Below are 26754 nucleotides of genomic sequence, written 5' to 3'. Positions count from 1 at the left end.
TATGAATAAATTAAAAATGTACTCTACCAGAAAATTGCTTGGAAAACAACCACCTCCCCAATAAAATATGTATAGTAATGCCTTTTATGTGCGGTAACTTGGGATTAGATATCACTGTAAATTAACATGGCATCAGACCGTAGTAGAGAACTTTTCACTTTTAACAAGGACTTATAAAAAAAGCATTTACTCTAGTGTACTCACTAATTAATTTGATATTTAAATGAGCTGATGTATTATAATTGCAAATATCCTAAATAAGAGTAGTTAAAAAAAGGAATAGTGTCAACAAAGATTGATGAGGCTTGCTTTGAAAATGCCATCTGTTTCCAATGTTGACTTGAGGAGGGGATTTTTTTTCCTTAAGAAATAGACTGCTTAACTAAAGCAACACTGTTTTTCTTCTTCTAAACCGTTTCCAGGCTTCACAATTTGGGGGCAATTGTTCCATTTGCGAGTAAATTGAAGAATCTAAAGAAAAGGCTTCAACTATTGGTCAGTCACAGACACGCACACATGCACACAAATGTGCATTCACACAACTATACTGTGGTCACCTCTTAACCACTATCAGCTGTACCGAGATGGGATATCACAGCAAAATTACAAATGCTGAACTGTGGAAGTGTGAGCAAAAGACCTGCACAGCTGCTAATCAGATTAATGCCAACACCTACAACAGCATCCAAATGATCTGATTAATTGAGGCACCTCTATTAAGGTTATATATCTCCTAGTGATCTCCTACTCGGCCTGCTTAAAATGTCCCCCTTGCTTGGATCATGCAGAGTAGGGGTCATCATTGTGCTTGTTATTATTATTCTCTCGTATCGATACCAACCAGTTTAACTGCATGCTGGTATCATGCTACGGCCAATTGCAGAGACTTGCAGAGGCCCATATTTCTCCATCACCCCCCCCCGCCTACGAAGCAATAGTGAAACACAGGGCATATATTTTACTTCCTCCGCTGGTCCTTCTGGTCCTGCTGGTCCTCCAAAGAGGTTCCATGGACCTCCTCTCCCCATCTGTCAGGGCTACAGCTTGCAAGGGAAGGGGGCGATCCGAGGTTCCATATCAGCGCCTTTCTAATTTATTCTACCTAAATTTCCCATCCCAAGCACAGGCAACATTTGCAGCAACCATGGTGTTTTTGGCAAGGGGCTTTTATAGAGCAAGTCTGGTCGTGTGATGAACGCTAAAGATGTTTCTAAAAATGGCCTTTCTGAGACACAAGCTCTCCATCTATTCATTTTAAGCGATGTATTGTTCCCTGAAGTTTCTAGGACCCTTGATGTAATCTGTGGTAGGTTACTTTCATCCCTCACAACTAAATTTTGGAATTTAAAATATATGTATGGATGAAAAGATTGAGACATGAAGATGACTTGACTGCAAAATCTCATCTCTGCCACTGACATCGCGAGGGGCTTGTCTCAGACTGACCTTATGCAAATTAATTTCTAAGAACAAAAAAGTCAAGGATGAATTAGGGCTTATTTAAATTTGTGTGAGCAGTTCTTTTCACATATTTTCTTTAATATTTTTTGTTTTCAAATGTTGTATCATTAGCACATTGTGAAAACAATACAAATCCCTGTGTCTGTCTCAGCTAGCTATCTTGAAGTGTTGCATCAGGACCTGGGATTGACGATTGTTCTGTGCGATAGGCACAATAGGCAGTGGATTCCGAGATGAACATTGCAGTTATCTATAGGATTATTCCTGGAACAAACACAGCTCTGAATTGTTCTTACTTCCCCTTTTAGCTCCATCTAGTGGAGTTTTTCAGTAATTAAAATCCAAACTTGGTTCCAAGGAATATGCAGTAGTGTGTGACTATACTGTACATGTGAATTGTTGCATAGCACAATTTATTGTACTAGACTTGTACAGTATTTTAAAGAAGATGCATCCTTTATAGTGTACACTCTAATATTTCTTTATAAATTGTTTTGGTTGATCAGAGAACAATCATTGTTTTGAATGTGCACAAAACAAAAATAGAATCAAAGGACAGTTTATGACTGCTTGCTATGTACATCAACAGGTTTTGTAATACATATTACTCTTAATTTTCACTCAAATATTACTCTTACTCAAAATGCAAAATAAATGGTCTTAAATCACATCAGCTAAACCACAATGTAATACTTAAATCATTCCTATACCAGTAATCTCTTATTTTATGTATTAAAATATATATTAAATAAAAACAAAAACAGTATTGCACATAATGCATCTTATACAATTTGAAGATTGTACATTATTTCTTCTATCACAGACATTAAGTCTGCATTACCACACTTGGTGTCTTATACTGTAGACACCTGATAAGTGCTGCCTCACTTTCATCTTTGAGAAGCACCATCATACACTGCTTAAACACCATGGAAAACAACTATTTTCTAAAGATGTGCATAGCCAGCCTTTGAAGTTATTATGGACACATTACACAGTTTTAAAATGATGGGGTGAATCCTGCAAATGGAAAAATGCAGTGTGCAATTTGCTTAAATAGGCTAATGCAACTCTATTCCCTAGTTTGCCTGTGTTGTTGCCACAGCTCTTCCAAGTATAGCAGCACACAAGGCTGATTTTGTCTGCATGGATTTGCATCTAGATGCATAAAGGATGGATTTTATTATATTGACACTGACTTTTAGGGGCACGCTTGAGTACTTAAATATTGTATTTATGCTCAGGATTATTCTGCCAAAGCTCTCTAAAGGGCATAGACCTTTGCTTGAGTGCAATAGCTCTTTAAGGACGTTTAATTCATTCCAAGAATCAAAATGATCAACGTTTTACTCAAGTCAGAATAGTTAACTGAAGTGTTGAAAATTAAAAAAAAACATAATTCAACATTGACGGCTCACTGTTAAAAAGATTTTTATTGTACTCATTTTTACTGTGCCCTTCTAGACAAATGTTTGTTATATATAAGGTTTTTTTATTTTTCTGATTGTTTAAAATAAACCTTGAAAAATTATTTTATTATTAGAATCTGCAGTATATTGAAGGTGTAAAGCTATGCAAAAGTATAAAGCTTAAAATATCAAATTGTTTATCTACAAAATAGTTTTCTTCTATTTTAGCCCATAAAGTAATTTGGAAGTTAAAACCTTGACATTTAAGTAAACGGAGTACAGTGTTCACGGGGCTATACGCAGATTACCATTAGTTTGGTAGCCCTGTTTACCTATAGGTCATACTTTTTAATACATATTATACGTTTGCTTGAATGAAACTGAGAATTTTTTTTTTCATTTTGCTGCATTCCTAAATTATTTTCATTAAATGGTTTATTTACGCTTATAGCAAACTTTATTGAAGACTTTATTTATTAACTAAGAGACCATTCATTCTTTATTATTGAATATTTTTTCAACTGAAGTGATCATGCTCATGTCTGTACTACAGAGTCCAATTTCATGATGTTAAGCAATGTATCAGCTATAAATCAGATCAAACGCAAACACAGACGACTCTTCAGCAGGAGCAAATACAGAATTACTTCTAAGTAACAAGTTTAATTTCACTTCAGAATTTTGTACAGTTAATCCAACAGCCTTTACAGATGTGCAAACAGCAGATACGATACAGGGTTTTTTTAGTTTGGCAGAGTAGGATTGAGCCACAACTCTGTATGAGTATTAAGGCTTTTACAGTACATTCAGTAATTGCAAAGTTAAATCCAGCTGTTTTTAATTATCAGGTGTACACATTTTTACATAATATGTCTGTTACATAGAGTTTACCTTTACAGAAAGAAATATCTACCAATAGTAATCCATCCCTGTATTACAAAAAATGTGTATTACTGGTCAATTCAACACCAAAAATTTGCAAACGAGATGTGAACCCTTTCTTTAAGCTCTGCTTATTCTTTTTTAAACAAGATATTTAATTACAAAAACTAAAAGAATGCCTGAACAGGATGTTAAAAATGTAACCAAAGATACAGCATGTACAATCTCATACAGTATAATACAATAAGATACATATAGTAAACTCCATTTCTGAATGCAAAGACCCATGTGGTAATTATTTGTATCAAAGATTCCACTAATGATAAGTTACTCCTCCAGTGCGCAGGGAATTCATTTTGCTAAATTATTCAAGAGTTTGAAAAATATGCAGCTTAATTCTTTTGCTTTAAAATGGTGTTACTTAAGGTAGTGTCAATATTTAACCTAAGCAAAGACACTTTAAAGCTCCAGTAAATTATTACATGTAGTCCGTTCAAGAATAAAGCTATCTACAAATATGGTTCATAGAAAAAAAGTAGTTTGGTACATGTGGCAGGTGCATACAGCACATTTTTCCTCCAGAATATTGGCTTACAAGTAAGTCAAAGCATAGAGAATATAAAAAAATCACTCTAGTTTCCACACGTTAACAATACTGAAATTAAACCACATTTGCAAGACAATCAACAATGTGAAAAATCAATTTACCACGTGATGCACACCAGTTTTCCTTATGAGCACCCCAAAGGAATCGTTCTTTTGCATTATGTTATACACATCAGAAAATACAATCCATTGTTACATTAGAAGTAAAATACTCTAACATCCATCATTTTATTTCAATCTTCACATGACTTGTATTTTAGAGAGCAGAACTAGAGACCTTCTGCTTAACAGTCAAACATGTTCTGGGCTGTTTCTTGTGTTTTGTGCATTTATTATTTTTCTGGTTATATTGTATTGTGTTTTTTTTCTTTTACAGTATTGTCTCCTTTGGCACTTGCTTTACATTATCAACTGATGCTACTTTCTCTGTGGGCTCTATGCTGTCTTTTTTGACTTTGCAATGGCAGTATGTTTGGAGTGTTTGTGTCCAGAACTGTGGCTTGTAGGGATGGGCGCCTTGTGCAGTTCCCCCTTCACTGAAAAGGAAGCCAGCCTTACTGCAGGTCCAAGGCTATGAGGACTGGACTCCCATTTGTCCTGCTGTGTTGTCCGCTTTGTATTTGCCAAGTTGGAAACTTTTCCACCTGTGGAGGGCTGGAAAAGGGAAATGAATAAATTCCACCAGTACTTACCTCATAAAAACTGAATTTACACTGTACTCTTTTTAACCATTTATGCCCTGTCAGGACCTGAAATTCCTCCTAGTAGAAAAAGTCTGAATCTGGGATTTTAAGAGGAGCTGGATTACTATTACTAGAAAACTAAGATTTTCAGTGAGAAATTACATTAGGCTGCATATTCAAAGAGCATACTGGTCCGAGGTCACCTCTCAGATGTGAATACATGATCCTATAGAATATGAGCACTTTTTACTATTCTTCTGCACAAAAATAAAAACTCAGGTCTTGAAGGGTTAAAGGAATCTAAACAAACAGTTCTACCATCTCTGTGCAGGTATTTGAAGATTTAGTTCTTCATTGGTAATACTGGTTCCATCTAGTGGTGAAACAAAGGAAACTGCTTCACGTTAAAAAAATATTAACAAAGATAGATAACAAAGGAATCTTTTTTTCTTTGTGCTTTTTTGCTTCATATTTTAGGATGAAAAGCCATTCTGTTCGGAAACACATTATACAGAAATTAAAAGTCTACCTATGTGTTATTCTGTAAAACCAAATAGTTTCACTTTTTACATCGGATAACTTTATTGTAAAGGAACAAGTAAAGCTTTATTCCATGCTGAAAAGATCAAGAAAACACAACGTTTCAGCTGTGGAGCTTTCTTCGGGTGTCATTATTATAACATTATTGTATGTAAATCTTAGAAAAGCCACAATTTGTATGTTAATTAATTGTTCGAAGATAGAAATATTTTCCAACTCCTTAGCTGTGTTTATATAATTCTTTCTGTGAAAACTCTGAACAATAAGAGTTCAAAGGGGTGTGGGCTCTTAAGTGCCAGGAAAGTAAGACAAACAGCTCCATAGTTTCACACACAATATTTACCTGTTATAACACACACAGGTTGATATACTGTATGGTTTGTAGCAAACAAAGAGGCAAATACGGTATAATCAAATGGGGGAAAGCAGCATGGAAAAAAAAAGAATTTGAGGCCTGATTTGTTTAGAAGTTCAAAGATGAAGACAAAAAAAAGTGTCTCTGCTTCAGATTCTAAGATAAAGTTTTAATAAGTTTTAATAATATAAATATGTTGATGGACAGAAACCTTATTTATTAACATTCCATTTCATAATCTTTATAGTATGTCAATATACCGTGTTTTGAAAGCTGTTTTCAAAGAAGGAAAAAAGGTACTCACAGTGCTACAAGTTTTTAGAGTTGATCCATTCTTTTTCACAATGCCATTGGGTAATGAACTTGTAAGAGTCTTCTTTTTCTGTATCTGTTCAGGGTGAACAAAGAAAATTGTTTATATAATAATCAGTAAAAGAGCAGTAAAATGTACATTCAGGTTTATTATTTTGTAAGAGATTTTGCATTCTTGACTGTTTAAGGAACACTAAAATAAACAAACTAAACATCACCTACTACATACCTACTTTGGTGATGCATGACAGCTACTCTGCACCAGAAGATCAGACAGAGAAGCAACTAATTGGTGAGATCATGCAACAATGTGGTAATGCACTTTACTGTAGTATGAAAAGTGCACAGTAGAGCAATATGATTTATTGTAAATACAAATTCAGACATTAGGCACTGTTGTTTGTCCATTGAAATGTGTTCACCATGTAGCCATTGGTGCAGTTTACCATAAAGTTGTTTCAGTAAGCTAAGAAGTGTTACTCCCTTCTACCCTCTCATTAAATCTCAGAAGCCACACAAGGCTTGACCTGGTCAGTACAGAAACTGGAGACCTCTAAAGAAAACGAGGTTGCAACTACTGTATAATACTGTAGGTGTTGTTATGTGGGTACAGGTGACACTCTTCCCTAAATACAAAAGTTGTGAGTGGGAGCTTTGTGCTAATGGAAGAACATGCATCTGATTAAATACTAAAGAAATGCCTTGACACCTTGGTTATTAAAGATTCCATGGCATTATTTGTAAGAATAGGGTCTAAGCTAAATTCTAATCTGGATTTACACAACCCCTAAAGATAATACTTAATTCAGATGGTAAAACATTTTTCTCACTTCCCTATTTGATCTACTGTGTAGTGTGGCTTTTTCATAAGCACCCTAAAAGCTTAATTTTAAGCATTCTCTTAAAAGAGCAAGGGGTCTGTATGTCTGACATGCACTGTTATTACAGAACTGTGATCCAGGCTCTGTTCTCAAATATGCCTATGTGAAATGTTTTTAAGGCTTTTATTTTACCTGTTTAGTGGGAGTAGATGGTTTGCTACTTCCACTGTCAGTATCCATCTCTACGTTGAGATCTGAAGCACCATTACTGCCAGCTGAACTACACCTCTGATCTATCACATCCCTGGGCTGAAAGGCATCTTCCTGGGACGACTTCAGTGATAATCCATTGAGGTCATCTTCAAGACTGCCATTGTCTATGTCATCAGGGTCATCTCTGAACTGTTTCATCATCTCCAGTACATTAGAAGGCCTAGCTGGGGTGGATGTGTCACCCTATTATAATAATCCATCCAAATCATTAGATTACATTACGATTCACACACATTGGGATTTCAGTCACTTACAACTGTACAAATTAAAGTAGCTAGCCATCTTTGAATATACTGTATAATAAAAGGCTACATTTACCTGGATTTAAACTACAGTTCTTATTATTAACTACTTTAATTCAAAAATTAATTTGCGGTAAAAAATACGTTTTTTGGCTTAAGGAAAAAAAAAGTAACTTCGCTACACTATGTAATAATAACATTAATTCAGTTCTGTGTTATTTTTTATTTATGTGTACAGTATTGAAAATCAGATGAGCAAATGCACTTACCGTGATCCAAGGGTTATCCAAAAGTTCATTGGCTGTGAGGCGGTGAGCAGGATCGACTTTCATTAGACACTGCAACACATTTTTGGCTAAAGGAGGATGGAGAAACAATATTCATAAACAAAATGTACCTTATTTAAAAAAATCAGAATCTGAGAAGAATGAATTGCCTTATGATCAAATGGACTCGGCTGACTTCACTTATTAGTTTGGAAATGCAACACATAGCTTAGCCTAATTATTAATAATAATTGAAAATTCTAAATGAATAAGCTAAACTCTCATGTTTTGTACAGGTATATGACACTTTTTTGAGAATGAAAGGACAATACATATTGGTAGAAAGTGTGTGCTTGCATAGTCAAAGATGTGAATGTATTTTAAAATGGAGAAACCACAAAACTTCTATGTTTACTTAGGTCAAAAGCACTGAGAACATAAGGTTACAAATGAGAGAAGGCCACAGTTTGGTGTTGGAAGTCCAGTTTTGTGAGCCGGCTTGTGGTTTAAGTTCCTTCCATTACCCCAAGGTGATGGCTGTCCCAGAAGTATATGGCACAATTTACAGTAGGACTCAACCATGTTGAATGTGATGGGACACCAGTCTATTACTGAGCCTCACAGAAAGGGCATAGAATAGCCAATCAAACCTATCCAGCATGCTTCTGTCAAAAACTCAAGCAAGGAGAGAGCATTCAGAATCTGTACACACAGCCTGAGGCTATAATTTAACCTAGTGTCCAGAGCTGCAATGTAGCAATGTTAATTGCCATGCCAATATAAGGTTCTGGTTTCTTGTTGTGAAAAATAATGTTATGTTGACCATGTTGTTACAGCAACAACAGCAACATTATTCCTTTATCTTTTAAGAAGATAATGTGTGCCAATGATCACTCAAACTTGTATTAACATCCTGTTCCCTTTATCACATTCTGCAGCTCAGTTTTTAATAACTAATGAATCTTATTACCAATGTCCAAAAAGTAGACTACAATAGACTGGTCAGTGTTAATATTTAAAGATGTATAATAATGAAATAGTGATACCTAGCTCTATAACCCAGCAGCACACCTACGGGACAATTAAGATAGATGTGTACATCAATATCAGTCACTTCCAGGTCTGACATTTTCTCAAAAAAATGAATGTGGGAACATCACTTTGTACAACTACTGTATATGTCACACTGTCGCTATGTTTGAGTTAATAATGCTAATAAACATATACTTATGTAAGGCAAAACTTCACAATTGAAAGTACTGTAATTGCATGATAGAAACATACAAATAAACCCAGTGTTACCTGATCAAATATTTTCATTGAATCTGGGGTTGTGTTTCTTGTGATGTTGTGTATGCATAAACATGTTCAGTCACAACGACGTACTGTATAACATACAATATGGGATTTTTAAAATAGGTTTCTAAGTTTCTAATAAGGATCGATGTGCTGGAGAACAGCATGATATGTACTTTCAAACAATATATTTAGCAATATCCAACTACAACAAAGGAAACAAAAGAAAACTGTTTTCTCTTATGGTTAAGCACACCTCCATCACTTATTGTCTTCCAGACTGGATCAGTGAAGTGTAAGCCTCCCTTTTTGATGAGTTCAAAAAGCCTCTCTTCGGAAGTCGCCATGAAAGGTGGATCACCACAGAGTCTGAGGGCGAGGTTTTTGGCATATGGTAAACCATAACAATAATAGATCCAATCATGTTATTTACAGTACAGACATAAAATATTATTATAAAGAATATTAGATAAAGCTCTGCTTGTTTTTTATTTTTACTTGTATTGAATTTTACTACATCAAAGCAATTGAATAGAGATCCACATATCACGTATTGGAAGTTTTTTTCATTTTTTCAGATGTGTATAAGTCACAACCCCATATCACAAACCAAACGTATGCACCAAGCACTTATGCTCTGTGATGAGGAACAAGTGCGTACAGCATGTACATGATGACACCTATACTCCACACATCACACTGCTGACTGTAGTCATGAGCATTGATAACTTCTGGAGCTGTTGGCAGAAAAAGAAGAGACAACAATTAATCAAAGATTAATTAATTATAAGCTTTTAAAGAATGTTAAATGATTCCAATCCATTCTATCCCAAACTTGACTAATACTCTAAGAATTTCCCTGTTGGAAATTATATTCCAAGAGGGTGAATGAAGAGAGAGGCAATTTAGATTAATTGGATCAATTACAAGTTAACAGCATTTTCCTTGCTTGAGTTTTTGCATACACTTGATTAGGCTGCAGGGTTGTTGTTGTTTTTTCTCATTTCTTCAACTCACATGTGATTTTTTTCTCCATTAAAGAAAATAACTTATATGAAATCACACTTACTCAAGGATCTGTTTCCATAGCACAACATTAGTTTATAATCATCAAGGCAAGAAAATTATTGATGGAGAAAATCAAGAGTCTGAAACTTTCACTTAGGCAAGGCATTGCCTAACTGCAATGAAATTCCAAGTCAAAGCTATAACTTATAATAAATAATAAAACTGAATAGACTCCTTATTTTCTAGGCAGGAATCTTGAAATCACACTTACGAGAATTTTCCTCTGCAGCATCATTATACCATCTGTTGTTTCAACTCCAACACACTGAATACAAACTCAAAAGTATTTTTAAACAATTTGCATGTACTTACACCCTAGCATCTAAATAAAAAAAACATTTGCTACGCTGATGCTAGGCTGTTAAACTAGTCCACATGAAACTACTGTAATGCAGTGAATGAACTACGTGTCTTACCCATATAAACAGGCGTACCGCATGTTGCCTGCAACATGTTTTCACTGCCAACCCCACCTTTCTGCACCGCTAAACCAAAATCTGTCACCTGAAAACACAAAAGGCCAATCAGGAAAATGTAGCAGAAAACTAAAGTACTAAAATAATCTGACTTTTTTTTTTATAAAACATGAATCAAACTCCATATTTGGGCCCTACAGTTCTGACTTCTGGCCTGTAGATATTTTAGTTTTTATTTTGGCTGCCCTGTTATATATTATTTGCTAATTAACTGTTCATGAAAGCTCGCTTCAGATAATGGTACTGCTCTTTTTGTTGTACTTTTTCAAAATTTCACTGTTACTTTTCATGGATGGTTTCTATTCAGTGTTGTTTGACTATCAGATAAGATAAAAGCAAACGCTTTGAAAGCATAATATTGGTTGGGTGACAAACCCTTTTGTTCACTCCATAATTTATGCTATAGGTACAACATACAGTGATTTGTGGCAGGTATTATAAATAAAAGTATAGCAAATATGTTCTAGAAATGACCAATCTCTTGCAGATAAGAAGTTTTTATTGCAGGTCACAAAGCTGGTGTCTTAAAGCACTGCAGTTGCATTTGATTTATATGTTACCCTGTGCTCCAGATATACTGTAGAGCAGTACCTAAGACAGAAGGTACTACATATATATTTTATCCTTAAAGGTGATCTAGATAAATTCTCATAAAGTACTGTATGAAGAAGATGTTAATAACAACAGTTGCCCCATTGCTTTTATTCATTTCTCACCTTAATGTTAAGCATCATTTCATTCCCGTTATCATTATGATTACTTTTAACTAAAATGTTCTCCAGTTTTAGGTCCCGGTGTACAATATCTGAAAAAGAAGAACAGATTCTTGGCTAAATACTGTTGCTCCAAGAATTCTTGTCATAGTCAACAAGTGACATAGCCCAGATTCAAACCGGCAATATCTGATCTATCAAGCTCAATGTGTTCTTTAAATAAGCATGCTTAATGGTTGAGATACTAAAGTTTCTCTACTACTAACATTTGCAGAATAGATGTATAATATGACTGCATATAAATATAAAATACAGTCTTCACTATGAGGCAACTGAAAGCTTGTCACATTAGTCTAAAGTAAACATTTAGTATATGAGAGTCGGAAGCTTAAGAATTTAAGCAACAATCTTTCTCCCACAAAACCATTAACATTAATGTGAGCAAATGGAACAGAAATTTTCTTCAGCAAAACAATTTTTTCCTTTCTTTTCACAAATGTATAATTCAGTATTGTAGAGAAGGCTTGAACTTGTTTATGTGTAGAACGCCGAAAAATATGTATTTTATGACATGATCAGTGAATACAAACTGTAAGAGTTAAAATGCTACAATGGATGCTGGCACTGGAAAATAAGTATCGAAGTGTATGTAGTCCATGAAATGTGTGTCTGAATCTGTGATTTTAAGAATTACTAGGTAGTGAAGAGCATTTCAAGGCAAAGGCTGTCTGAAAGACTATCTACCTAAATAGAAATGAAGATTAAAAAATGTTAAAAGACAAACAAATATTGAGACCTTGGTTTTCATCTGTGCTAGTGGAAAGCAAAATAAGATATTTCAGGTTTTTTACACTGATTGCTGCAAAATTCAGGATTACCCTAGATGCAGTTTAGATATTCCTCTTGAGATAATGAGATATGAGCAGAGCTAATAGGCCAGTTATTACCTGTAAAAAATGAGCATTTTATAACTTTGGAAAGATGGAACCTTAGTGGTAGATAGTCACGAGCTGCTTGTGTGTTATCAATATAAAAAATCCAAGTAAAAGTGCATGTGCTTTTACAAGGCCTTCTATTAACATCACAAAGCAATGGAAATTAACTGTATATTTGGACGAGACATAATTAATATGCCATTTCTTATTTAAATATTTTATTACTCAGGCATTAGCAAAGCAAACATTCATCCTAACAATGCTCAGCTGGTGGTTTCATTTACTGTTAATTTACAAATAAGGCCTACAACCTCATGGGGACTTTTAGTATGAAAATGCACCTATTAATCAGTATTCTTCCCCTTCCAGCAGTAAATGACTCATTAGCTGCATGTAATAGTATCTCATTTTCAAGCAGTGTCCTAAATTACTTCTAAAGTGTATGCTAACAGTTTTGCTGAACTGGAGTTTTAAAAATGAAAAAGAAAAAAAGGCATATCATCTTTAAATAAACTCATCACACTCAATTAAAATTGACTGCAACATTTTTCGTGGCAGGCTGTTGCTCATAATTAGCTCATTATTAAAACCAGTGAGGTACTGTAATAACTTTAAGTCATAATGTAGCATCAGCTTTCTTATTATGAGATGTCAATGAATACAAATCTCGAGGGCTCCGTACATAGTGTTACCTATTAGCATTACAGCACTACATTTTTAGAGTTCCTTCTCAAATCTGTTTTAACACTACATAATAGATAAGAACATCTCGCTTTAGTTATTGATGTATAACTATACTGTCATTGTTAACATTTGTTCACTTTAATGAGAAAATATGAGCTGTATTAGTGATTCCATCCTGCACAATTAGAAAAAATGAAAAAGCAAAAAAAAATATTTCTGCATATTGCACTGCAGGAAGAAAGCTCCATACTGTAGTTTCATGTTCTCAATAGATTTTGTTGTAAAGTGTGTTCAAGTTTTTTTACTACAGCAGACTGTGAAACATAAATCTATAATTGAAGAATTATTACCATGACCTAATGTAAGAGCTATTGTAGTGTGGTACTGTAGCTGTAGCAGCACTTAAAGTCTTATTTTAGTCTACCCTCGAGTACTGAAAATACAACCTGAAATTCCTATTTTTATAAAAAAATAATAAATTAGATTTTTTAAATTTCTGTTCATATACCTTGGTTTTCACTTCACAACAACATTATCTTCCTTGTTCTGTCTTTCAGACTTTTTTAAAAAATTGTATATTGTTACAACTACACTCTTACATCTTATTCTTTATGTACAGAATGTGTAACTTTTCAACAAATCAGTTTTACTGCCATTATAAAATACTTTATTAGATCCCCCCGCCCCCAGAAATAATTACCCTTTTTATGCAGATATGCTATAGCTCCTGCTAAACTGCAAATTATGTGTCTTGTCTCATTTTCAGTAAAGCGTTTATTTTTCTGCAGAATTTCTTTCAGTTCACCTCCCTCGCAGAGTTCTGTCACCAGGTACATCCTCTGTAATCAGAATAAAGAATCGGAAGGGATTTAGTAGCTATTGATGTTTTCAGACGTCTATTTTAAAACACCTATGTATTTACCTAAGACATTGTTTTATGGATTTGCAATATATTTTATTAAGATGTCATAATGTTTTTAAGTCTCTTTTAAAAGCATTCATTTTAAAATAAAAAAAAAACTGAATTGGAAATATTGAGTGTGGTTTGGTTATTCTGAGGTTAAAAGAATGTCACTTTCTCATTTTCTCTGGTGGGAAACTAGCAGGTGGGAAATATTTATGAGGGGGTAAGTGGGGATTTTGGGGGATGGGGGGGTAGGGTAGGGTGCAAAGATTGCATTAATTCTTTTATGTTGTATTTTTGCATTTGCCTTAAAATGAACTTTTTAGGGTTCTGTAAACACAGCTGTTTCCTGATACTTACCTTTGGTGTTTCAAACACTTCTTCTAGATGTATGATATGTTCATGGTTAACGCGCTTTAGTATGGTAACTTCTCGCTCCAGCATTTTGACAGCAGAGCTCCCAGCCTGCGTTAGAGAACACACTTCACTGTGCTTCTGTGTCTCGTTTTAAAGTGTCTGAATTGAAGAATATCTGAGTGTACTTTCAGTTTTTAACACAACTGAATGCAGAACACGGTATGTCAAGTGATTCATTACTCATAACTAATCTCTGCAACAACATTACAGCTTTTTTAAAACAAAAGCTGCACAGTGCATAACTGATTTGAGTAGCAGAATGTAATACTACTATAGTGAAAACATATTATGATTATGTCAGGTTGTGACATGCGGGCACTTACCTTTTCTCTGTTCACCTTCTTGATTGCCCATTTCCTCTGTGTTTCAATGTGACTGGCTTCATGGACTACTCCAAAGCTACCCTGACCTAATTTCCTCCCAAATGTGTATATTTGCTAAAGAAGTAAAACAGAAACAATAAAGGTACTTCACAGCAAATAAATTAACTTTGAAACAGAGATACAATATACATTATCTGTATAAGCACCTTCAGTCAGTAAAGGTAGCACTGGATTTCAAAGTTCACACTTGCCATTTTAAAAACAGTTTCTGTTCTCTAGAAGTGCAAGATTATTTGCACTTAAATGCATTCAGTCTAAGTGTCTGGCTAAATGAGCTCCCTTAGGTATATGGTGCCCATGATAATTACTGTAAATGTCATTGTACTGTACCTGGATAGCAGCTTCATCCTCCATTCGAGTGTGTGGCACCTTGTTCTCTGCACTGTTAGAACGTGTCCACTGGGAGGCCATTTTCTAAGCTTTAGAAACATGTATATTCTGCATCTAAGGATGAAACACAACACTGGTAAGTAAAACACACATACAAAACATAATCAACAAATAGAATCGCCGCACACTTTCCTTAAACACACTAACGGAAACCTCCAAATAAGGTTATCTTTTAAAACAAAATTTGTTTCATTGTTCAATGTAATTGATTTAAAGCTTTTTTCACTGCACTTTAATCTTGTAAGTACTAATAAGGGACTTTCACAAAATGAAGCACTCACACAATAGTACACCCACAACCCACATGACGCATTTGCAGACCCAGAGGCAAAAGCAAATATTCATGCAAATGATGAGGCCTGTAATGTCAGACCAGACTAGCAGTAAAAACCACCATGGATGCAGCAATTCTAAAACCATGAATGGGCTGATATATGTGAAGACAGCAAGAGCCTTGGATAACAAATCAGAAAATCAGCCAGCAGTGAATTATAAGAGGTGAACTCAACCAATCATTACTTTAAAAAAGCATCAAAATGAACTGCATCACAAGGGAGTAAAACTTGCATGCGAATCAAAGTTTAGTTTAGAACGTTTATTAGATATAATAATCCAGAACTGCACAGTTCTGTACATTAAACAGTATAATTTATTAATATTATTGACCTACATGAAGTAAGACGTATGATATAATGACAAATTATGAATATTAATTTTAATTAAAGGATTATGATATAAAAGACAACTGTGCACAGAGTTGTTGTGCACAGCACAGAAATTTAATTCTTATAACATTTTAATTTTTAATATTACAAGTAAGTGATAATCATGACTAAGACATTATTCAAAATGCTTAGTACACTTAGTACAAGTATTTAAATATTAAATTAACTAACTTTATCCATCAAAAACATACATCATTTTAGAAATGTGATTTGTGTTCAAGCTCAAAATGTAAAAAAAAAAACATTTCACAGGATTTCTTTTACAGTAATTTAACTTAAATGACCTTGCTTGAAAATCAATAACAACCACTTCTACAATATAAGCCATTGTGACACTATTACACTGCATGTCGAGTAATTTGGATCTCTTGACTCAAGGCAAATTCTCAGAGACAATACAGCTTTCAATAATTGTGTGCACAGGACAAAAACTGTGATGATTTTAAAATATAAACATATAAACAGCTGTGCCATAAAAAATAAAATAGAACATTTATTGTAGTCATATCAAGGTAATGTATCTATGTGCATGTACAATAATATAACTTCGATAAAAGAAATCCACCAAATACATACATGAACAAAAAGTCCCAGGTTATCTTAGTTTCAGATAATTATTTAACTCTCAATATATAATTTTGAATATGGGGGTTAAGTTTTATATACACTACAGAATTTGTCTTCAGACTTTGATTTTTGTTAATAATGCCCAAATGAATGCAAATAAAACAATAGTTAATTGTCTCATTACAATATCTGATTAACAGGAATGGGTTTGAAAGTGAAGACTGACAGAACTCTACAGTACTATCAGGTATAAAAGATTAAGTTTAAAAAGGAATTTGATCCAAAGTAAAGAATTCTAAGGTAACATGAATTAAGCAACTTTCCATGATGGTGTTCAATACCCTTTTTTACAAGATGTGCTGTTAAAATTTCCATCCTCTCTTTTTTCCTGTTTCAATAGATTTGCTTTATTCAAAGGGTCCACAAGTTGTGTGTGTTAGGTCTAGAGTCTAAATGGCACATATTATTTTAAGTACAATTTACTTAACGCTGGAAAAAGCACAAAAGTCAAATTCATTGTATAGAAATTAACAAGTGATGAGTGAAAGCACCAGAGTGGATCTACCACATATAAAGCAATTATCAGCAATTCAACGGTGTCTTTAACCTCTTTTTTCTCGCATGTTATCTTATCACTGACAAGACATTAATACCAAGCCTGTCTTTTAAATTATGGCACATCTGTTCGCAAATCAAAATTATTGTGACGGTCTCTGAAAATCAAAATACCCTCAATCAAAGTTAATTTGTGCCAGACAGCTTGCATCCCGATACTTTGCTCTGCTGTAGTCTTCAGACGGAAGGCTCGCATTGGATAGGCTGTTTCACAGGGAGAGCGAACAGACAGATGAGCCAGGGAAGTGAGGAGAGAGAAGGTCTAGCCTTAGAAGAGGCAGGAGACCATTTATTGTTGGGTTTAAAGTTTACCAACAATGATGTCCATGAAGCTGAATTTAGTTTTACTGTAACCTGAAAGCAACGTCTGTTTCCTGCCCTTTCAAAATGCCATTTCACTGTAGGGGTTCCACTCTGTTATCTCAGACCCTTTTATGTCTGTTTGGAATGAAGAAAATGTACTGTATATTATCATTATACTGTGCAGCATGCTTACTAGTACACTGCTGTGCAGTTGTATCAACTGTGTTGCTTGTGCGGTTCATGTTAATGTACCTTACAGAATTAGTTTACCTGCATTTCCTATTATGTATATTCTGGTTCCCTGTTGTGTCTTCCATTTAGCCATGCTAACTAAGGGAGGAGGCAAAGCAAAAAATAGCCTCATAAAAGGCAAGTCAAAACTGAAAGAGGAAATGCCACAGGATTCACAGGTGTTTCACACACAAGAGTGGGCTCTATTATACTGTATAATGCTTCATCAACTGGCTTAATTGACACTTATTTATTTCCCATGCACAGTATATGTCCTTTAGTCCTTTTATTACTTTTCTAACCTGTTTTCCAAAGCACAGCTATCATTGATATAGTAAAAGAACTATTTAAAATGTGAATATAAGAAAAAATGACAGCAATGAATCACACAGATCGCACAGGTAAAAGATTGCAAAAGTCTACAAAGCATTAGGAAACTACAGGTTATGAAATCCGAATTTAAATGTATTCTGGAGATGTCCCAAAGTGAACAGTAATGTAATCTGCTGTCCATCTATACACTGGACCTTGCGGGAGTGTTTCATCCTGCTCCTCTCAGGATAAAACATCGTGGAAGTGATAAGTCAAGACACAACAGTGCAGGATGGAAACACAGACTTACCAAGGTGTGCAACAAATGGAGGATTCCATGCCAATCACTGCCTTTAAAACCTGTAAGACAGAAAAAAGAATCATTTCATCATTGGTTCATATCAATGAATAATTAAACATATCTTTACTTTTTATTATATTTTGCTGATGTACTCAATATTGGTGACTGAATGTTTTAAGATGCATTTTATGTCACGAAAGGTAAAAGAAAAAGTACAATGAAGACAAACAGCAGTTGCTGAACAGCACTCTTTTATCATACCAAAGCCGAGCATTTCTTTTTTAGTTAGTGTTTTACTTTTATATTTCCTGCTTTAATAATTCAAATGTACAGTAGTGTGTGTTGTCAGTTTAAATAGAAGCATTCTTCAAAGTGCTTTAAATGCATTCCATTATACTTCTACTGACAGTTAAAAGAAACCCTTAATTACATTTGCCGATGACAATGTATCACATTATTGAAAACTAAAAACACGGACTGTTAAATTAAATGCCTTCAGAGACTTGTACTGTAACACTCAGAATTAGTCAAATTTATGTTAGCAATGATTTGGTATAGTATATATCTTTAAATACTCTAATTCTACAGCAATATTAGGTTTTCTGATACTAAATGTCTGCTACATTTCTATGATCCAGTTTTCATGAAGTGTTACAACTTGAATCAGTTGTTTGCATTATATTAGTATTTTCTGATATTGATATCAAATAAAATGTAAGAGTTTAAAAAATGTTTACTATGCCCATATTCCACATTTTACTGTGTGGAATATCATACAGTAAGACATGTTACTGTGTGTCCTTATAAATAATGGAAAAATGGAGCAAAACTAAGATAGAATCCATTGTTCTTCCTCAGCCTTTACAGATCTCAGAGCAGCCAGCAGCAAGTAATTATAGCAGATTGTATGTCAGTAATCGATCCCCAGTATTTGTCGTTTCACTAACAAAACTGTCAAAAGCCCATTAGTGTTTATTTACTGATTGTTTGCAAAGGGAAACACACATTGTTTCCCTTGACTGCAAAAGAGATGCCGTGTTTTAGTTGAAACACAAATCAAATGTGGCACTGGAGTGATGCCTGGACACACAGAGATAATTCTAGCTGTGGGTAGTTCCCTTTTCTTCTCCTGTGCACGCGCCTCTGACATTGGCTGTCTGTCTTTGTAGCAACAGTGAAGTGTAAACAACGTTTCCTGCCATATGGTACATTAACTTTATTACTTCCATTATTATCCTGCCCATAATGAAACAGTAAGAGCCTTATCGTTTTCAATCTAGCAGAACAGTGTGTGCTTATAGATTTACATTTTTAAGTGCTAATTAAAATGAAGGACCAGAGCAATGTAGGCAGAACCACACAGTAATTCTTTTGCCTGGAGGTATGCAATAAAACAACTAGAGGGGTGGCAACGTTTGGTCCACTGAAAAAAAGGCTGGCTGCAGTGGTAGGACTGCAGTCATCTGAAATTTACAGACAGAGAGATAAAACATTAATCTTTGCTGGATGTCAATTTACATAGTAGGAGGGACTGGCAATCATCCTTCCATTAAACTATCTTTCTTCTCTGTTGAGCAAATGTACTTTCAGCTGCTGCCTTTTTCTGTGCTTTACTTGACAGCATTTGTTAGAGTTTAACTTGTCTGTTTCTTTTTCAGACATACAGTACTGGAAGGCACAGGTTTTCTAACATGTACATTTTTTAATAAAGCCTCACATTTCATTTAAATTCTTCCTTAGATACAATTTTCATAACACCGCCACCAGGGGGCGATTTCACTAACTAGAACAGCTAGGGCAAAGCTGACCCAAATCACTTTACAATGGAAATAATTTAAAGCCTCTTTATAACTTCCTGATACCTATACAGTTAAAGTGTCTACAGGTTTCCTTCCATCAACCAGACTGTTTCATCCACTTGATCTGCAGCTTAATTATTCATTGACATCAGGCTGTGATGACAAATTATAAACTGTAGAGCATTAATGAAGCGTGCAATTACATTACCAAAGAAATGAGGAATGCTAAGACTAAAAATCAGAAGCACTGCAAAGGAACATGGTTAATTATTTCTGGTTAAAATATTACATTTTTTTATCCTTATCATCGCATTTACTAATTGCTGTTTTATACTAGACAGAGCAGTCAAAATATCCAGTGTTGCTTCTGTCTGGTTTGTTTTCCATGATGAGTAAGCTAACTTTACACCTAGACATTATTAATTTCTTTCATGTGTTGCTTGCATATGATTTCATGCACACACAAATCAGAAAATAAATCTGGAAACTACAGCCATATTAAATATTTATAAACAGATTTTTTTAACAGATTTTTTTTTGTTCAAAAGGAGGAATTGTTCTGCAAAACACTGAATTCAAAAAGGCGGCCTTTAAAAAAGAGCTAAGTATACAACACCGTGTTGTTCCTTTTACAAAAGGGAATTGCTGCAAGTTTCTATAAATGGAAGTACTCCTATGTTTGTCTCCAGGAAAACACAGGTGTGAACAGAACTAACATGAACGTTTTGGAAAGCATTTATTACAGCATTTCTGTCCATTCCACTTTGACTAATGAGTTTCTACAGGTTTGAGAAACACTTTTTCTGAGAAACTGAATGTCAAGTACTTGCTTAGTATAGACCTCAACATGTTGCTAGGAGATAAGACTCAACAAATTAGAAAGTATGTTTATATTGAATTAATCAAGTTCCTGGCTAAATCCTGTAGAATGTCCTTTTTAAAGCTTTAGCAATTGCAAAAATGCATTGTTTACAATTTGTTTCAATTTTAAAAGCCACATTTGTAATACACTTTAAAAAAGTATTTTAATGTAATGTCTGATAAAAATCATACAGAATACCTTATCTTTCTAAGATTTGTAAATCTTACAAATACAAAACAATAACATACAGTGTATATAAATACACTTAATATGAGTAAAGGAAAGTCATAAGTCAAGGAAATTGATACTACAAAGATGTCAGTTAGGGCTCTATCTCTATACAATGTTAACAAATAATTCTATACTGCTGCTTTACAGTAAGCTATTTTTTTCAGAATGAAGAAGTATCTGCTTACTAGGATTATATTGATCTTACGAATACCTGTCTGGTATCATTTCATTAAAGGTATTTTATTACATGAGGGACAGAAATGATTCAATGTCTCAGTTTCTCCTGATATTTTATGTTTATATTCACAGTACAAAACTCAGCTCAGAACACAGAACAGTGTGCACTCACCCCAGCTTCTAATAGAAACATGATTCCCATCAGAGAGTTCAACTCAGATTGTTAAACAAAACAACACCGTGATGTGAGATTACACGTTACAGGTTTTTTACTGGTTGCATATCAAGTCCGGTATAGAAACATGTTAGTAATTCAACTATTCAGCTAAAGAAAAACAGATCCTTTAGACCACCTTCATGTGTGCATTTTGAAAACATTTTTAAACATTCAAAATAGAATAATATGTACAGTATAAGTATGTAAAAGATCAACAATTTTGAATTTTATAAATGCAAAACAAATATCAATTCATGGTGAATAATTTCTTAGTATGTGGCATTATACTTAATATTTCTATCAACTGCTACTGTATATTTGTAAAAGGACAGGAGTGTATACAGTAGGTCACTGGGGGAAAATAGCAAAGACAAAATGAAACTAGCAGTGTTTTGCAGCCACAAAGACTAACTTTGAAATTCCAAAAGCCAAAGAAATTATTTCTTTTGTCTGAAATACACAGCTGCTTGAAACTCATATAATTATTTAAGCCTCATACAAGCAGCAATTAACTTCCAGCGACCTGTTCCAGCTAAATATAATTATCTGGCATGAAACCTGCATAATAATAGGTGTTTTAATGCTCACTGATGTTTAAAAAATTGAATACGCTCTCAGAATTGAAGTATGTCAATGGAATGTATTTTAGAGGGTTTAACAAATAAGTTTTTCTTCAGAGGCTCAACTCTTATCCAAAATGAACATTTATGCTTATAGACAAGTTAAGCATGAAGAAAAAAACTATATTATTTTATAAACATCTCAATCAGAGCATGGGCAAGTTTCCATTTGCATATTTTTGTGTTTAATACTCTACTTTCTTTAATTCAGTTTATCTACTCCTTAAATTGTATGCTGAAATTATTTTAATGTGTTTATTTTCAATGCACATAAAGAGATATCATTAGATCTACTTTAAGGTTCACCTTCACATCTGGATGAGTTAAAAAAAGTAAAATGTTCAATACAGGAATAATATAAAAACAAAATTTGCTGGAATACCAAATTATATTTCATCGTTATCATCTTGTAGTCTTTCACCCTGCCTTGGACTACACAGATCCACCACTAAATTGTGATATTGTGATATGTTACATGTTACAGCCCCCACACTCAAACTGATTAGGTTCAGCAGAACATATTCTGTTATTCAGGGTAATGTATATGACATTACTTTTAATTTCACTACACTGTTCCTTCATTTTACCAATAGTACTGTGCCAATGGCAAACTCACCTGATGCCAATCAATAATAAACACACACGATAATGAAATTTTACAACAAGGCTGCACAGAACATCAAAACAAAAGCCTGAGGCTTATCACACTGAATGGGAATCAGGAGATCAAACGTGAGCACTGCTTAGGAAAACCAACATTGCTGGGGGCTCAATCAGTGTATTAACCATTTGCTTGTTCTATAATACATACTGTAGTTGTAATTTTAAAGTGTTGTTTTCAAGTAAGACATTTAGGCTCTGAATTAAGCCATTTAGAGAATTAAGGTCAAGTGCAATGACATAACAGTGACACTGGAGTTTGTGCCATAGTTTTGAGATATTCCTTCAGCATTACATTGCAAATACAATGGTGTTGGTATCCACTTTAAAACAATCAGTTGTTTTAAAGACGAGTAATCTGTAGGACCATGTTAGGGGAACATTTATTCTTTTAATTACTTCATTAATATACAAGCTAATATTACAACCTCCTTAGATTGATCATTCTAACAAACAAAATCATTACTTTGAAAAGTATGGTGTATATTATCTAAAACATATCAGTGTTAATCAAACATCCTCTGTACATTTGTTAAGAGATGCAGAAAGTATGAAAGTATTCAAGAAGAGTCGTGTAGTTTTTAAAAGTATCAAGGTGCCAAGAGCAATTAATTTTATTTCACTATGAGCTATGAAGCTCATTTGTTTTAATGACTAATCTCACATTAATTGCTCAATCTGTTCATTTCTTTATAGAAGCTATCCAAACACAGCTTATAGTTTAGTCTAGCCAAAGCACCTTACATTTATATTTCTATCAAAGCTGATGATCAGATGACACAATTACAGTGAAACTAAACTTTAGTTAGTTTTAGAATTTTATACCAAAGAATCAAAAACATTCACAACATTTAATAAACTAGACATTATCTATATCGCAGTATAATTGTGCTTTTGATTGAATTGATAGGGAATTGAGTTCTGGAATTGATCAAGTACTCAGTAAAGCCCATAATATGATGAGTTTTAAAACAGCATGAAATGGAATAAAAGATTAATCACCTGAAGTCACACTTTTTTGCATTTCCAGTTTTTCATTTGAATGGTGCAGCACAGAGAAAACTGAAGTCATATGATTCTCTGATTTGTCTGCAATTTTGATCTAACATTCATAAACTACAGTATATCTAATCAAGGCATCTTCTAATTTGTAGGGAAAAGATAAACACTGGATACTATTTTAATGACATTTTTACTTTATGCAGAAATGCTTTGAGAGAAATACTGGTTGTTTTGGGAATTGGGCTTGAAAGCACAAAGTGTGATCATTTCATTAACTTTGACTAATGCGCCACTTTAGCTATGGATTAGCTTTTCAAATAATTTCATTAATTCTGTACAGATTGGTTTAAATAGCCACAATATTTCAACAAGAGGATTATTATTTTGACAATTTTAATACTTTCTCCTAAATTAGAAACTATAAACTGTAACTACAACCTCTTTTAGAGATGTGTTAGAGGCTAGACTTTAGAAAGTGATGACTTCATTAAAACATCATTCTTTAAAAAAACAACATGGCAATGAAAAATCTTCCAGTCAAAATGTGTAAAACATAAGGTTTTGTAGTAGAATTCAAAGCTTTAATTTCATGCATAAATATTTAGTCTCATAATTGGCAGTTGTGATAGAAACACTAACTCATCATGTAAAAAAGCTCAACAATACAGAAAGGCAGTTTACAATTTATGCACAACTGATGTTTGATGTTTGGGTTCAAAACCCCACTTGTGGACAAAACATGTTTCATCTCAGACATGAAGACTGAAATCAGGGTCATCCATTTGCTATTTTGTGAGAGAAACTCACATTATAACAATCCAGCAATATAAGCCTCACAATAAAATCAGCACATAAACAACAGCCAGTGTCTATAAGTACACAAATAATTTCATTAACTATCACATTTTAATATAAATTATGTACATTAAATGGTATAATTGTCTAGATTGTTCGGAATACAGATTAGACTGAATGGACTTGAGCTAGCATCTCTGACCAAGCTCCTTGAGTGCCACAATCCAGCAGGGTTTGTAGTTAATCATTGTATTACCAATTTAGAAAGTCCTAAAACAATGTAATTGTGATCAAAAGGCAGTAAAATGTTAAAACAAGTCATTTCAAAATCATTAGGTATAGAAACTGACAGCTCTTGGGGAGAAGAGTTCCCTTAATTGAAATTATTACCTTGCTCAATTGATCAATAACTTTAAAGTTTTCCCAGTCTTCATAAACATGATGTAGCATGTACAGTAGCACTAAACTGGTGCTTTCTGACACCACATTTGTACAGTAGATGGGTAGACAAGAGGGCTAACTTTCCTGGTATTACAGTATATAAGTACATATATTATTTGGTTATAAAACCAGAAAGAACAAAATACACTGTCCACAGAAGACTATTCGAGAAATTAAATAGAAGAGGAGATTGATCATCAAGACGCGGAAAGTGTGCTGTATGATTCCACAAATGTAGTCTAACCACCTTCAACAGTAGCTGGTCATGAAGTGAATGAAAGAGGGTAGGAACAAAAAGCCATTATCAAATGAATAAGATATTAACATGTTCAAAAATAAACAGTCTTTTAAACCAAACGGTTCAGTTGTGCTCCATATTAACTTTCTCCCCAAAATTAATTTTAGAACAGAACCGAGAGTATCTAAATAGGAAATGATATCCAACTATTGATATAACTTTCCTCTTGAAAGTTGACAAAAGCAAAAAGTGACAAAGATTTGTCAGTCAGCCATAACACCGCGAAAACGTCTGGGGATCGTTGTCCTTTATAAACAATCTAAAATTAAAAATCTATTGAATCCTTAAAAATTTGTAATAACTTTAATAACTTACTACTTTTAATCGAAATACAGCATACTGTGTATCTTTTGCTACTTGTAGCCGTCACTGTTGTTGTTTTTAAATCACTCTAAGCAACAAACAAACACAGTGCACTGTCCCCAGAGGAGCTACACTGCAGAATTCCCAATCCTGGTGAAGTAAACAACACTGCCAACACTGACTGATCCCTCTTAACAAGATTAAAACCACCTTTGTGACATTAAAACACGTTTTTTAGCGTTTAAAACCCTGTGACGATCTGTTTTCCTTCCCGGTGTTGCATTACCATTTAACTGACTGAAAAACGACTGTAGCAGTAAGCTCTTCTCTTCAACGAAAATCTTGGCTATATGCTTTCAGTGCACAGAGGAAAAGTATAGTTGCAAGACCCATTACTGTCATTTCTGAGTGCTCTCTCGGATGTTATTTTTAGGAAAGAAAAAAATAAAAGTAAAATATTCCTTGCAAATGGAAATTTGGTCACAACTGACTTACCCGGTAAAACGAAGGGATAAAAATAACACTGTATAATTTACCACTTGCATAGCAAGAAGTGTCTAACTTTATAGTCAGCTTAACATCGGAATCATAAAAAACACTAACTTCTGTTATCTAACTTCTATTTTTTGCGCTAATAAAAACAAAAAATAAAACACGAACTGTTCAGCTGGTTGTATTCTAATGGAAACTGTAATACGCCTATAGCGTTTGTTGCTATGGTAACAGTGAAGTTTTCACTAGAATAACTATTTCTATGTACAATAAACGTGTTTGTTCTTTCAAATATATATATATACACGTACCTTAATTGTAAAATATACCAGAATTTCAAAATTCGGGTCCTTGTGCTATATCCTTTGATATCTGTTGACCGTTCAGACTGGTCTTCCAAACCAGACACTTTCAGAAAGTATTAACTTGCGAAAAGAGTAGATGAATGAACTACGGTAGCCGCAAAGTGACAAGACACCTTTACAATTAAGTGAAAGCGAAGGTCTATGCCTTTACAGTAACATTAAAGACATTTTGAAGCCATCTGTAGCAAGAATATAAATACATATGGATACAAAAATATTTATCTTGGAGTATTTTGAAATGCCTTTATACGTCTGCTATGTACATTTGATTAAATATACTTTGTATAAAGAAAATGTTTTAATTACAATAGGTATTTAACCT

The 26754-nt window shown here is 34.0% G+C and overlaps 1 protein-coding gene across 4 annotated transcripts; it reads right to left on the bottom strand.

The window, feature by feature from the left end:
* Positions 1-3513: 3513 nt before the first annotated feature.
* On the bottom strand, positions 3514-26521 carry stk33 (serine/threonine kinase 33). Of its 4 annotated transcripts, none has more exons than XM_015338043.2 (14): positions 26379-26520; positions 18180-18229; positions 15057-15170; positions 14667-14780; positions 14287-14391; positions 13723-13861; positions 11407-11495; positions 10631-10718; positions 9808-9883; positions 9403-9515; positions 7854-7939; positions 7262-7525; positions 6241-6324; positions 3514-5012 (listed from the first exon to the last, which is right to left on the bottom strand). In XM_015338043.2, the coding sequence occupies exons 3-14, from the start codon at positions 15135-15137 to the stop codon at positions 4794-4796; spliced, it is 1458 nt and encodes a 485-aa protein (XP_015193529.1). In that variant the 5' UTR covers positions 15138-15170; positions 18180-18229; positions 26379-26520; the 3' UTR covers positions 3514-4793. The 4 variants fall into 4 exon arrangements, with proteins under 4 accessions (XP_015193529.1, XP_015193530.1, XP_015193531.1 ...); XM_015338044.2 differs by lacking the exon at positions 26379-26520 and adding an exon at positions 26071-26251; XM_015338045.2 differs by lacking the exon at positions 26379-26520 and adding an exon at positions 25588-25676.
* Between the last annotated feature and the right edge of the window lie 233 nt (positions 26522-26754).

This window comes from Lepisosteus oculatus, chromosome 21 (genome assembly GCF_040954835.1).
Source record: "Lepisosteus oculatus isolate fLepOcu1 chromosome 21, fLepOcu1.hap2, whole genome shotgun sequence".
Lineage (NCBI taxonomy): Eukaryota > Metazoa > Chordata > Actinopteri > Semionotiformes > Lepisosteidae > Lepisosteus > Lepisosteus oculatus.
Note: the sequence above shows the minus strand (reverse complement) of the source record. Positions and strands in the feature narration are given on the sequence as shown.

Excerpts from the sequence above, each read along its gene's own strand:
- stk33 (XM_015338043.2), bottom strand. The coding sequence starts at position 15,137 with ATGGCCTCCCAGTGGACACGTTCTAACAGTGCAGAGAACAAGGTGCCA. Across the intron at positions 10,719-11,406 it reads AAATGATGCTTAACATTAAG|GTGACAGATTTTGGTTTAGC; the intron begins GTGAGAAATGAA and ends TTGTGTTTTCAG. Across the intron at positions 5,013-6,240 it reads CTCTAAAAACTTGTAGCACT|CCCTCCACAGGTGGAAAAGT; the intron begins GTGAGTACCTTT and ends TCCCTTTTCCAG.